The sequence below is a fragment of the Bos indicus genome, chromosome 15, assembly GCF_029378745.1.
Source record: "Bos indicus isolate NIAB-ARS_2022 breed Sahiwal x Tharparkar chromosome 15, NIAB-ARS_B.indTharparkar_mat_pri_1.0, whole genome shotgun sequence".
Lineage (NCBI taxonomy): Eukaryota > Metazoa > Chordata > Mammalia > Artiodactyla > Bovidae > Bos > Bos indicus.
Window position 1 is genome coordinate 54014829 of NC_091774.1, and position 14016 is coordinate 54028844.

Sequence of the window (14016 nt, forward strand, 5' to 3'; positions counted from 1 at the left end):
GAATTAATTTTTAAAATATGGTTTGAGAGTCCAACTTCATTTTTTGCATGTGGCTAAGCCAGCAGTGCCAGCACCATTTATTGAAAAGGAAATTCTTTCTTCCACTTAATGGTCTTGACACCATTGTTGAATATTAGTTGATATGGCTTTATTTCTAGACTACCAATTCTATTCCATTTATTTATGTCTATCCTTATGCCAGTACCAAACTGACTTGCTTACTCTTGCTTTGTAGTAAGTTTTAAAATAGCAAAGTGTGAATCCTTCTATTTTCTCCTTAAGATTCTTTTGGCTATTCTGGGTACCCTGTAATTTCACAGTAATTACAATCAGCTTGCCAATATCTATGAAGAAGTCGGCCATGAATTTGACAGGGACTGTACTGATTCATGAACATGAGATTTTCCCCGTTTATTTAGACCTCCTTTAATTTCTTTCAACAATTTGCAGTTATGTTTTAAACTTCTTCAGTTAAATTTATTTGTATTTTATTCTTATCAATGCTATTATAAATGGAATTATTTCTTAATTTTATTTATTTATTTACTGCATGGCTTGTAGGATCTTAGTTCCTTGACCAGGGATCAAACCCTAGCCCTTGCAGTGAAAGTCCTGAGTCCTAACTGATGGATCACCAGGGAATTCCCTTAATCTTATTTTTTGATTGGTCACTGCAAGTAAATAGAAGTATAATTGACTTATCATGTTATCCTGCAATCTGTCTCACAGTGGATTCTTTAGGATTTTTTACATACCTGATCATGTCATTTGTGAATAGTCTTACTTCTTCCTTCCCAATTTGGAACCCTTTTATTTTTTTTTCCTGCCTAATTGTACAGGCCATATAGGTAATAAGAGATAGACCCCAAATTTCAACTGTGTCTATTTAAAATCCATGTTCTTTTCATTATACACTGCTGACACTGGTGTTAAGGAAACAGGTGAGAAATAAGAATGGAAAGGTAGACTGGAGACCATTCTATAAGTGAAGCTAAGAATAAAAGGCTAAAGATTGGATTTTTATTTAGTAGATAATAAATAATGATTTAATATGTAATGAATAAGGGAATGACTTAGTTGTTCAAAAGAAATGTTGTTGCTTTAGGAAGATAAATCTGTTAACAATATACACAATAAATTGGAGGACAAATTTTAAAGAAAAGAGAGTTAAGAGCTCTTACCTGCCCAACAGCAGCTGTATGGCTCTGGTATCAGCCTTTGCATCATGTTTCCAATTTTCCTGTTTCTCAGTTGGAGGGAGGAGGTGATCTTCAACGTGGTCTTTAACTTGATTCCTAGATAAGGCTTTGATTCTAAGGAAGGAAAAAAATGTTTTCACTGGCTAACATATGTGAAAATCTAAATCAGAATTTAATGAGCTGAGAAGTATACATGGAGACAGTTCAACATGGAAGACTTGAAATGTTTTAGACTTTACCTTAAATATATATAAAACTTCACAATTTACAAAGCCTTTTCCTACATTAGAATCTCATTTCATTTATGTAAGAGAGGGAGGAAAAAATATACCCATTTTATATACAAGCATGCTGGTTGAGAAAGATCAAGAATTTAGCCATTTACATATTTTGCAAGTGTCAGTCCTAGGTCTAGATTTTGAGTATCTTAACTCCTAGTTTAGGCTTCTTTCCCACCACATTAAAAAATTACTTGCTGAACATTTCCAAGATTATTTAGTCCGTATCTTGACAAAAAAGACACATTAACAACTATTAAGAAATGAACTATTGGAATTCATGTTTATCCCATAACTTACTGTGATGATGTTCTAAGTAAATCTTCCTTCATAGAAGGATGAACTTCTTCCAACAACATGCTAGTATCTGGACTTGATTTCATTGCAGAAATCACCATGGCATTACGCAGTTTATTGCCTTGTTCTAACAGAGCTGAAGAGGGCAAAAGCAGAACACAAGAAATCTAAATCCAGCAGAAATATTTGCAATATTCAGCCCCTGAATATATACTACATATATATATATAATATATATAGTACAATCTATTATATCACACAACTTACTATAGTGTACTATAATTGCTTATTTGTGTACTTTCCCCACTAGCTTGAGAATCCCTTGAGGACATTCATTTTACAACAAATTTTTACTGAGCTTCTATTATGTGAACTGTTTTAGATGTTGGCATTACAGCACTGAATGGAGTCTCTCTATTCCACAGAGACTGACCTCCTTATTGCAGTTGTTATATACATACATTGACTCTTCCAACTGGTGGCTGTACATAATAAATTTAGTAAAATAATCTTCCCATCCTTAAGTAACAACAATTATAGTGGATAACATTTACTGAACCCTTACCACTTCCTGGGCGCTCCTAAGAATTGATTTAACCCTCCCAGCAATCCTCTGAAATGGGTACTATTATTTCCTTCATTTTCCAGATGAAAAAGTTGAGGCACAGAGGATGTATAACTTGCCCAATATATCATGCAGTATAACCAGGATGACTCTACATCACTATACATATATGACCCCACCTTTTCTTAGACTTTTTAAAAGCTTAGGACCACTGGCATTATTTCAAGGAATACTGAGAAGAATTATTATTTTCTTGAGGTTTCACAGTTGTTTAGGAGGTAAATTAAGTTTAGATATCAAGTGCTTGTGTATTTTGATCTAGAGTTTTTTATAGCTTCTAAAAATAAAAAAGATACGGTAGTCAGGCCAAAAAACCCCCCAAACAGGTCCATAAACATTCAACATTTTTTAGTATAAAGAATTCAACATATAGCTTAAAAACTCAAAACTCAAACCCCAAAAACCCTGAAACATCATATGTTCAATGTGTTCAGTTCAGTCGCTCAGTCATGTCCAAATCTTTGCGACCCCATGAATCGCAGCATGCCAGGCATCCCTGTCCATCACCAACTCCTGGAGTTCACTCAGACTCACGTCCATCGAGTCAGTGATGCCATCCAGCCATCTCATCCTCTGTCGTCCCCTTCTCCTCCTGCCCTCAATCCCTCCCAGCATCAGGGTCTTTTCCAATGAATCAACTCTTCTTATGAGGTGGCCAAAGTACTGGAGTTTCAGCTTTAGCATCATTCCTTCCAAAGAAATCCCAGGGCTGATCTCCTTCAAAATGGACTGGTTGGATCTCCTTGCAGTCCGAGGGACTCTCAAGAGTCTTCTCCAACACCACAGTTCAAAAGCATCAATTCTTCGGAGCTCAGCTTTCTTCAGTCCAACTCTCACATCCATACATGACCACTGGAAAAACCATAGCCTTGACTAGACGGACCTTTGTTGGCAAAGTAATGTCTCTGCTTTTGAATATGCTATCTAGGTTGGTCATAACTTTCCTTCCAAGGAGTAAGCATCTTTTAATTTCATGGCTGCAGTCACCATCTGCAGTGATTTTGGAGCCGAAAAAAATAAAGTCTGACACTGTTTCCACTGTTTCCCCATCTATTCCCCATGAAGTGATGGGACCAGATGCCATGATCTTCGTTTTCTGAATGTTGAGCTTTAAAGCCCACTTTTTCACTCTCCTCTTTCACTTTCATCAAGAGGTTCTGAGTTCCTCTTCACCTTCTGCCATAAGGGTGGTGTCATCTGCATATCTGAGGTTATTGATATTTCTCCCGGCAATCTTTTTTTTGGTCCACTGCTGCTGCTACTGCTAAGTCGCTTCAGTCGTGTCCGACTCTGTGCAACCCCATTGACGGCAGCCCACCAGGCTCCCCCGTCCCTGGGATTCTCCAGGCAAGAGTACTGGAGTGGGGTGCCATTATTGAGAGACTATTTCTCACCCCAGATAGTCATAGTTTCATAGTTCAGGAACACAGGAAAGTGACAAACTTCCAAGGAACTCAACCCAAAGAAATTCTTTATATTCCAAATCACTTTTACTCTGAAAGATACCAGCCTTCCTCATCTCTTCAAAATCTTTCATGGAATCATAATTTCTGTAGAAGTCTGCATATGCCTTCTTTCTTTTTTCAGCCACAGAAAACTTACAGAAAGTTGCAAACCCCAGGGAGACCATGAATGCTCCAACAATATGAAATTGCAGACGTTTGGCCAGGAGGCCATGCATCTGAGGTTTTGCCAAAGCAGTGGACATGGCAGTTTTCCTTCTCGACGGCTCAACCACGATGTCCTCTCAGGCTGATGGAGAAATGGACCTCTCCTGGCAATCTTGATTCCAGCTTGTGCTTCTTCCAGCCCAGTTTCTCATGATGTACTCTGCATAGAAGTTAAATAAGCAGGGTGACAATATACAGCCTTGACGTACTTCTTTTCCTATTTGGAACCAGTCTGTTGTTCCATGTCCAGTTCTAACTGTGGTTTCCTGACCTGCATATAGGTTTCTCAAGAGGCAGGTCAGGTGGTCTGGTATTCCCATCTCTTTCAGAATTTTCCACAGTTTATTGTGATCTACACAGTCAAAGGCTTTGGCACAGTCAATAAAGCAGAAATGTGTTATGTGAATATATAAGTTAAAGAAAAATAAAGGTTACCAATTATGGTATGCAGAATTCTTCACTTGATCTTAGCCAAAAGGCTGAGAAATGATGTAGGTAGAATTCTAAAACAGTTCCTCTCAGATTTCCAGCCACTGGTATACAAATGCCTTTTCCTAGTGAATTACTCATCTAGACAATGTTGTAAAGGGATTTTATGGAAGTAATTAGGTTTCCAAATCGATCTACCTTAAGATTGGGAGATTATCTTGGTTGTCCCAAACCATTATAAAGCGGAGTTTTCTCTGGCTGTTTTCAGGATATGAAGTCAGAGATTTAAAGCATGAGAGGGATGCAATGTATCACTGCTGTCTTAAAGATGGAGATGGCCACATGGCAGGAGATGCACATGGCCTTTAGGAGCTTAAGAGTGGACCCTGGCTGACCGCCAGCAAGGATATGGGACCTTAGTCCTATTATAGCAAGGAACTGGATTCTGTCAACAAGAATGAACTTGAAAGTGAATTCCCGCCCCCCCCCCAGCCCCACCCAGAGCTTTCAGATGATAATTTAGCTGGGCTGACAACTTGATTTTAGCCTAAGATGACCTAAGCAGAAAACCCAACCATACTTTGTTGGACTTCAGATCCATAGAACTGTGACTAATAAATGGGTATTATTTTTAAGACATTAAGTTTGTGGTAACTTGTTACATAACAATAGAAAATTAATATTCCCATTAATGGTACTACCCATGAATACTGATTTACATTTTGATATATTCTGTATAGTTTTTAATCTATGCATACATATCCCTGTACAGGTATGTGTATGTATACATATATATATAAATTTTTTTTTTTGCAAAAATGGCATATTATGTATTCTGTTTTATAACTGCCTTTTCACTTAACAATATGCATTAACTTTTTTTCTATATAAATAACGGCTATACAATATTCCATTCAGAAATCACTGTATGCATTTTTATTTTTTAAAAAAACCTCTTTGGGATTCAGCCAGAAAATAGTTATCTTGTTTATTCAATGAGAAAGGATGAAGAAAACATGATCTGCTAGCACTGCAAATCTGGTTATAGAAGCTTTCTATACAAAGACAGAAATATAGATCAATGGAACAAAATAGAAAGCCCAGAGATGAATCTACGCACCTATGGACACCTTATCTTTGACAAAGGAGGCAAAAATATACAATGGAGGAAAGACAATCTCTTTAACAAGTGGTGCTGGGAAAACTGGTCAACCACTTGTAAAAGAATGAAACTACAGTACAACACTTTCTAACACCATACACAAAAATAAACTCAAAATGGGTTAAAGATCTAAATGTAAGACCAGAAACTATAAAACTCCTAGAGGAAAACATAGGCAGAATACTCTGATATAAATCACAGCAGACTCCTCTATGACCCACCTCCCAGAGTAATGGAAATAAAAGCAAAAATAAACAAATGGGACTTAATTAAACTCAAAAGCTTTTGCACAATGAAGGAAACTATAAGCAAGGTGAAAAGACAGCCTTCAGAATGGGAGAAAATGATAGCAATGAAACAACTGACAAAGAATTAATCTTCAAAATATACAAGCAGCTCAATACCAGAAAAACAAATGACCCAATCAAAAAATACGCCAAAGAATTAAACAAACATTTCTCCAAACACATACAGATGACTAACAAACACGTGAAAAGATGCTCAACATCAGTCATTATCAGAGAAATGCAAATCAAAACCACAATGAAATACCATTTCACGCTGGTCAGAATGGCTGCATCAAAAAGTCTACAAACAATAATAAATGCTGGAGAGGGTGTGGAAAAAGGGAACTCTCTTACACCGTTGGTGGGAATGCAAACTAGTACAGCTGCTATGGAGAACAGTGTGGAGGTTCCTTAAAAACTGGAAATAGAACTGCCTTATGACCCAGCAATCCCACTGCTGGGCAAACACACACCGAGGAAACCAGAAATTGAAAGAGACACGTGTACCCCAATATTCACTTCAGCACTGTTTACAATAGCCAGGACATGGAAGCAACCTAAATGTCCACTGGCAGATGAATGGATAAGAAAGTTGTGGTACATATACACAATGGAATATTACTCAGCTATTAAAAAGAATGCATTTAAGTCAGTTCTAAAGAGGTGAATGAAACTGGAGCCTATTATACAGAATGAAGTAAGTCAGAAAGAAAAACACCAATACAGTATACTAACGCATATACATGGAATTTATAAAGATGTTAACGACAACCCTGTATGCAAGAGAACAAAAGAGACACAGATATAAAGAACAGACTTTTGGATTCTGGGAGAAGGCGAGGGCAGGATGATTTGAAAGAACAGCACTGAAACATGTATATTACCATATGTGAAACAGATGACCAGTCCAAGTTTGATGCATGAAACAAGGCACTCAAAGCCAGTGCAGGGATGGGATGGGAGGGAAGTGGGAGGGGGGTTCGGGGTGGGGTGGGGGGACACATGTACACCCATGGCTTATTCATGTCAATGTATGGCAAAAACCACCACAATATTGTAATTAGTCTCCAATTAAAACAAATTAATTAAAAAAAAGAAAATGAAGCTTGATATATGACATGAAGTCCTCCTTGTTTTAGTTTCCAGTTAATACTTGGCTTAATTTGATATGGTTTAAAGATCTTTAATGAGGTAGGGGCTGCCGTCTCTGGGGTCGCACAGAGTCGGACACGACTGAAGTGACTTAGCAGCAGCAGCAGCAATGAGGTAGGGACACTCAATAAATGCTTTATGAATAAAGTAGTTAATGAAAAGAAGTGTCAACAATAAACTTCATTTGACTTTAGGGCCATGTAGAAAAATAGTTTTTCTACTGACACGGAAAACTGACACAGACTATTGTCCAGAGACAACAGTCTTGGTACTTTATGATCTAATCATACACAACTATTTTTAATTCCTTAAACACAATAATTCCTTTGTACTCTCAAAGTTCTAGGTATTCCATTCCATCAAAGAATTATCATGCAGTATTAAAATTGTTTATCTCACCCAATCAACTTTGAGGTGATGGACTGGCTTTTGTTAGTCTCTGTATCCTTTTTGCCTGGTACGTATCAGGAATTTGATTAAAAAAATTTTTTTTTGGCTTCCCTTGTGGCTCAGCTAGTAAAGAAACCGCCTGCAATGCAGGAGACCTGGGTTCAATCCCTGAGTTGGGAAGATCCCCTGGAGAAGGAAAAGGCTACCCACTCCAGTATTCTGGCCTAGAGAATTCCATGGACTGTATAGTCCATGGGGTTACAAAGAGTTGGACATGACTGAGCGACTTTCACTTCATTCATTTTTTTAATTGAAGGATAGCTGCTTTACAGAATTTTGTTGTTTTCTGTCAAACCTCAACATGAATCTGCCATAGATATACATATGTCCCCTCCCTCTTGAACCTTCTTCCCATTTCCCTCCCTGATTAAATGTTTTAATAAATACTTCCACTGTTGTAATATATCACACATGATTATACTATATACACTCATTAAATGTGTTAATAAATACTTCCACTGTTGTATATATCATATATAATTATACCATATCTGCTTTAGAGTCTATTTCTCTTACTAGAATGAATTCATTAAGGTCAGGGACTCATTTCTCACTGTAACCCCAAACTCAAAACAATGGCTGACACAAAATAGGCACTCAAAAGCTATCTGTTGAATTGCATTTTTTGCTAAATAAAATATTCCCTGGAATGGTAATATTTTAAGAGTGACTTAATTAGTTATTAACATCTGAATAAGAACAGGCACTGAAGATTCTTTCCAACAGCAGATTTTAAAAAAGAAATAAACACTGATGGCAACAAGTGAACAAATCTGAGCAAGGACAGTCCTTTGATTGGCTTTCAAGTGGTTTCTTCCTTGAAACAAGCACTCTTAGAAAAGTTTCTCTAAAGTCTAAGGCATGGCAACAAAAACACCTTATCTCCTCTTCGTAAGAGGAAGCTGGTTCCCACACTAAGAAAGCTGTCATAGGATCTTCCTGAACCTCAACTCAGTAATCATTTTCTGAACACAGAGGAAAGGCACTTAAGTGAGTTTAGGACAAATGTTTCCCTTGTTTATTTCTTACATGTCAGGGGCACAGCCCTTGCTAAACAGGGAGGTATAAAGCTTCTGTTTTTTTTCCTACTCCTTGCTATCTAAATCCCAACTCTTATAAGTAGGATGTATAGTTAGTGTTTCATAAATACTAGCTTGATGACTAATTTAGCTCTGTATCCCCTTTCATAAGGTCATTTTAATAAAGACCAGGAAGGTGGTTAAGTTTATGTATTATAATCCTCCATGACCTTAGCTCTAGACCTACTTACTAAAGTGGTCCACTTAAATCTTCATTCTCCACAGTCTTGTGGTTGGAAGGGATCTTAAAGATAAATGTCTACTTGGCAATTTAATCTCATCTGTAAGAGTTCCATCACAAAGTTATCCAGCCCACACCTGACCATTATCAGTGATAAAGAATTCACTCTCTTGAAGCTATCCTTTCCCATTTTTTCACAGGTAGGAATACTGGACTATTACCTCAGACTTAGTCACAATCTGTCATGTTTTATGTTTAAACCCAATGATTCTAGTAACCCTAATGGAAGAGATTTGCACATTGGCAACCCATGGGTTGCACCTGGCACACTTTGTTTGGCTTGAACAGTTGGCCAGCAGAGTTCTTGATTTTTTTTTTTTTTTTAAAGCAGGTCTAAGAAAATAATGAACGTACAACAGGACTGAAGCAAAGGACTTTGCCTTAGAGTCTAAGATAACAATGAACTGGAGCCAAGCAGCAGCTGTCCCCCTTGATAGAACAGAAACTCCCTAATTGTGAGTCCGTGTCTTCATTTTAAAATAGGGATAACAATTCCATTAAAAGGGATAACAATCCGATTAAAAGATGCTTACTCCTTGGAAGAAAAGTTATGACCAACCTAGACAGCATATTCAAAAGCAGAGACATTACTTTGCCAACAAAGGTCCATCTAGTCAAGGCTATGGATTTTCCAGTGGTCATGTATGGATGTGAGAGTTGGACTATAAAGAAAGCTGAGTGCTGAAGAATTGATGTTTTTGAACTATGGTGTTAGAGAAGACTCTTGAGAGTCCCTTGGGCTGCAAGGAGATCCAACCAGTCCATCCTAAAGGAAATTGGTCCTGAATATTCATTGGAAGGACTGATGTTGAAGCTGAAATGCCAATACTTTGGCCACCTGATGCGAAGAACTGACTCATTTGAAAAGACCCTGATGCTGGGAAAAATTGAAGATGGGAATAGAAGGGAACGACAGAGGATGAGATGGTTGGATGGCATCACTGATTTAATGGACATGAGTCTGAGTAAGCTCCAGGAGTTGGTGATGGATAGGGAGGCCTGGCTTGCTGCAGTCCATGGGGTCGCAAGGAGTCAGGCATGACTGAGCAACTGAACCGAACAATCCCAACTTCACTCGGTTTTTGTTAAGTTTATATGTATAAGGCACCTGGCATAGTAGCTAGCAATAACGAATACTCAATAAATGGTAGCTGTTTAGCTGTTTTCTTAAGGCTAAATATCTCGTGGTGGTTCCTTCCCCAGTCTAGGTTGTTGTTGTTCAGTCGGTCATGTCCAACTCTTTGGGACCCTATGGACTGCAGCACACCAGGCTCCTTGTCCTTCACTATCTTCTGGAGTCTGCTCAAACCCATGTCCATCGCGTTAGTGATGCCATCCTACTACCTCATCCTCTGTTGCCCCCTTCTCCTCCTGCCCTCAATCTTTCCCAGTATCAGGGTCTTTTCCAATGAATCAGCTCTTTGCATCAAGTAGCCAAACTATTGGAGCTTCAGCTTCAGCATCAGTCCTTCCAATGAATATTCCAGACTGATTTCCTTTAGGATTGACTGGTTTGACCTCTCTGTTACCTAAGGGGCACTCAAGAGTCTTCTCCAGCACCACAGTTTGAAAGCATCCATTCTTCAGTGTTCAGCCTTCTTTATGGTCCAACTCTCACAGCTGTACATGACTACTGGAAAAACCATAGCTTTGAGTAGATAGACCTTTGTCGGCAAAGTAATGTCTCTGCTAATTAATACTCTCTCTAGGTTTGTTATAGCTTTTCTTCCAAGGATCAAGTGTCTTTTAATTTTATGGCTGCAGTCACTGTCCACAGTGATTTTGAAGCACAAGAAAATAAAGTCTCTCACTGTCCATTTTTTCCCCATCTATTTGCCATGAAGTGACAGGACCAGAAGCCATGATCTTAGTTTTTTGAATGTTGAGTTTTAAGGCAGCTTTTTCACTCTCCTCTTTGACCTTCATCAAGAGGCTCTTAGGTTCCTCTTTGCTTTCTGCCATTAGGATGGTTTCATCTGCGTATCTAAGGTTATTGACATTTCCCCTGGCAATCTTGATTCCAGCTTGTGCTTCATCCAGCCCAGCGTTTCTCATGATGTACTCTGCATAGAAGTTAAATAAGCAGGGTGACAAGATACAGCCTTGAAACACTCCTTTCCCAATTTGGAACCAGTCCGCTGTTCCATGTCCAGTTCTAACTGTTGCTTCTTGACCTACACACAGATTTCTCAGGAGGCAGGTGGGTGGTCTGGTATTCCCATCTCTTTAAGAATTTTCTACAGTTTGTTGTGATCCACACAGTCAAAGGCTTTGGCATAGTCAATAAAGCAGTAGTAAATGCTTTTCTGGAACTCTCTCGCTTTTTTGATGATCCAACGGATGTTGGCAATTTGATCTCTGGTTCCTCTGCCTTTTCTAAAACCAGCTTGTACATCTGGAAGTTCTTGGTTCATGTACTGCTAAAGCCTAGCTTGAAGGATTTTGAGCCTTACCATGCTAGTATGTGAAATCAGTACTCTTGTCTAGATACTCTCCATAGAAGGAACTCTTCTCTAGATCTTTAATATTAACTTCTTAAAAGGGCCTTCCTTTGCCAAGATGCATAAAACAGCATTCCCTCTTTTTCCCTGCTTCATTTTTTACAACTGCCATTATCACCATCTAACTCTACATACTTACCTAGTTTATCATCTGTTCCCATCTAGAATAGAAGATCCATAGGGTAAGATTTTAGGCCTTTAAAAAAAAAATAAATTGCTGTATTCCTCACACCTACAAGAGTGTCAGGCATTTAATAAGCGCTGAATAAATAACTGCTTAATGAAAGCCTGGTTCTCAAAGTCTGGTTCCCAGGTCTATACAAAATATTCCAGGTGTGAGATGACAAGTGCTGAGTATAGTGGGACAGTTTTCTTCGTTAGTGTAGCCTAAGGTTGCATTAAAGTATAAAATATTATAATAGGAGTATATTTTTAAAAATAGGAGATCACAGACACTTTAGTTGAAAAATTATGAACACAATGTTTTTCTTTATTTAAAAAAATCCTTATTAATGTAAATTATGTACCCAAGCAGTTTTAATTTAAAATATTTTTCTACTATTGTCATAGATATTCTACTTTGGAAATTTTACTTGTGAGGATGGCAACAAATTCATGTCATGCTGTTGATGTCACAGAGATATATGGCTGACCACTGCAGTGCAACACAAGGTACCAAAATTGCTTTTAAAATACTGCTCTCCAACATGAGGTGATCCAATACAGATGCTATTTTCTTTTAAAATTTCAGACTAAGTTCTTACACAGGTATACCTACTCCTTTCTATTTCTGTTTGGTTGTCAATCATATTTAACTCCCAGGCTTAAGATTAGCAGTTTTTGTGCAATGAATGTTCCCAGTGAAACCAACAATTTTCAGAATATGAAACAGATTTAGTACTAGCCTCTGCACAATGGTATAAGTAAATTCTGATGAGGAGACAAAATTCTTATTCCCTTTGAATTATCTGGGGAAAAACAAGGACTAATATTTTTCTGTGATAAAGACTTTTCTTGCATACTCAGGTTCACTTTAAATGGCTTTCTCTAAACTTAAAATTATAAGCACCCAATAATTATTCAGAAATAATTCAGTGGTTTAATAGAGCTGCCCTTCAATGGTTAGAGATTCTAGACTCTAGTAAGATTACTCACTTTTATTTGCCTATTTAGTTCAAACAGAAGTCTTGCTTCTCTTTGTACGTTGCTTAACGAGCAGAGTCCCAATAAATATAGCTTAGTCTCAGTTCACAAATATATTCATACCTGAAAGAAGGTCCTTGGTAGGGCGGTTGTTTGAAGAAAGAATGCATGAGTCACTGTGACTCTTGGCAACTGTGCTAATTTGAGGTTGGAATTCAGAACTGTTGAGAAGGGACATCTGCTTCCATGGGGCTTTGCCTTTCAGAGTCACAGACTCTAAACTCTGTCCTGAATTAAGATGGTGCTGGAGTCCACAGAAAGAGTCCTTTATTGTATCAGAGTTCTCTGCAAAGTACAAGTGGTCTTTCCCCCTGTTTTAAAATAAAGGAGAACGTCAGCAGTATATTAACCATTATGGTAACATTATACTTCATCAGAGACAGAAAGGGGATAAGTGGTGTATAGCAGTGTAGCTCAGACTTTGTAAATCTGTAAATCTGTTTTCATCTCCCAAATGAAATAAATAATAGATGTTTTACCTATGGTATGGCTGTGGCTAAAGTGAGACAATGAAACAAAGAGCTCAGTGCTGAGCATGACACAAAGCAAATGCCTGATAATTATTTAAAATCAAAATCTATCTTTCTTCCTTCATTCCCTTTCATAAAACACTGCCTTTTCCCTCTTTCCCTCATTGTACGTCTATCACAGCATCTCTATATGACTTAGACATACTTATTTATCTGTGTATTGGCCTCCTCACTAGATTATGAGCCATCTTCAAAACAGGAATTGCCTCTTATTAATTTCTATGCCCAGCACCAGGAAACAGTGAGTACTTAATACTTATTTGGTGAAATGACTACCTTTAGTCTTTTAAGCAACCTCAAATGAAAGACAAAAATTATGCATTCAGTGGGAGTTAGCTGACAGACTGATTGGTATTAGGTGTGGTAATTACCTTGGCGGGGTTGACCTACTGCTATTAGCTGCTAAATCTTTTTCATCAATTTTGGTAGTATGGATCCTTGATGGGACCAGAAATTGAGTATTGCTTGCTTCAGAATATTCTCTGAAACCCCGCTCAGATAAAAGCACATTTTCTGTCATGTTAGTGGTAGGAAGAGGATTGTAGCTGTCATAAGTTTCTGACAAAGGCTCCAGGGCAAGTGAGACCTGAAAGAGACATGCAATGTATTAGAAGTTTTATTTTTTAGCACTGATTAATTTTTAAACTGTTTAATATAAATTAATGACCACCATTTCTTATAGGATCAAGTTCAAATTCCTGCCTACATCAGAAGCCTCATTTCTCACTGTGCTCTCCTCCCCCATCTCTCTCTCCTACATTTACTAATTACTTAAGAGTTTTCTAAATTTACCTTATATTTCATTCCTTTATGCCTCTATATGCAGATTTCCTCCAGTATTACTTCCTCTATGAAAACTTTTTTGTGTCTAGGCAGAGATGTTATGGCCACTCCGTTTTCCATTTTTCAACTT

General features: G+C 37.8%; 1 protein-coding gene across 2 annotated transcripts in view; it reads right to left on the reverse strand.

Annotated features, from left to right (window-relative positions):
- The window catches only part of C2CD3 (C2 domain containing 3 centriole elongation regulator), a 125660-nt gene that overhangs the window by 96694 nt on the left and 14950 nt on the right, over positions 1-14016 (reverse strand). The window contains exons 4-7 of one of the 2 annotated variants that reach the window (XM_019974661.2): positions 13475-13689; positions 12637-12884; positions 1778-1910; positions 1182-1313 (exon numbers count right to left, since the gene is read on the reverse strand). In XM_019974661.2, coding sequence (XP_019830220.2) covers positions 1182-1313; positions 1778-1910; positions 12637-12884; positions 13475-13689 — 728 coding nt within the window. Of the gene's footprint in view, positions 1-1181; positions 1314-1777; positions 1911-11509; positions 11567-12636; positions 12885-13474; positions 13690-14016 lie in introns of those variants that run through there. The other variant, XM_070803880.1, reaches the window with a different exon arrangement.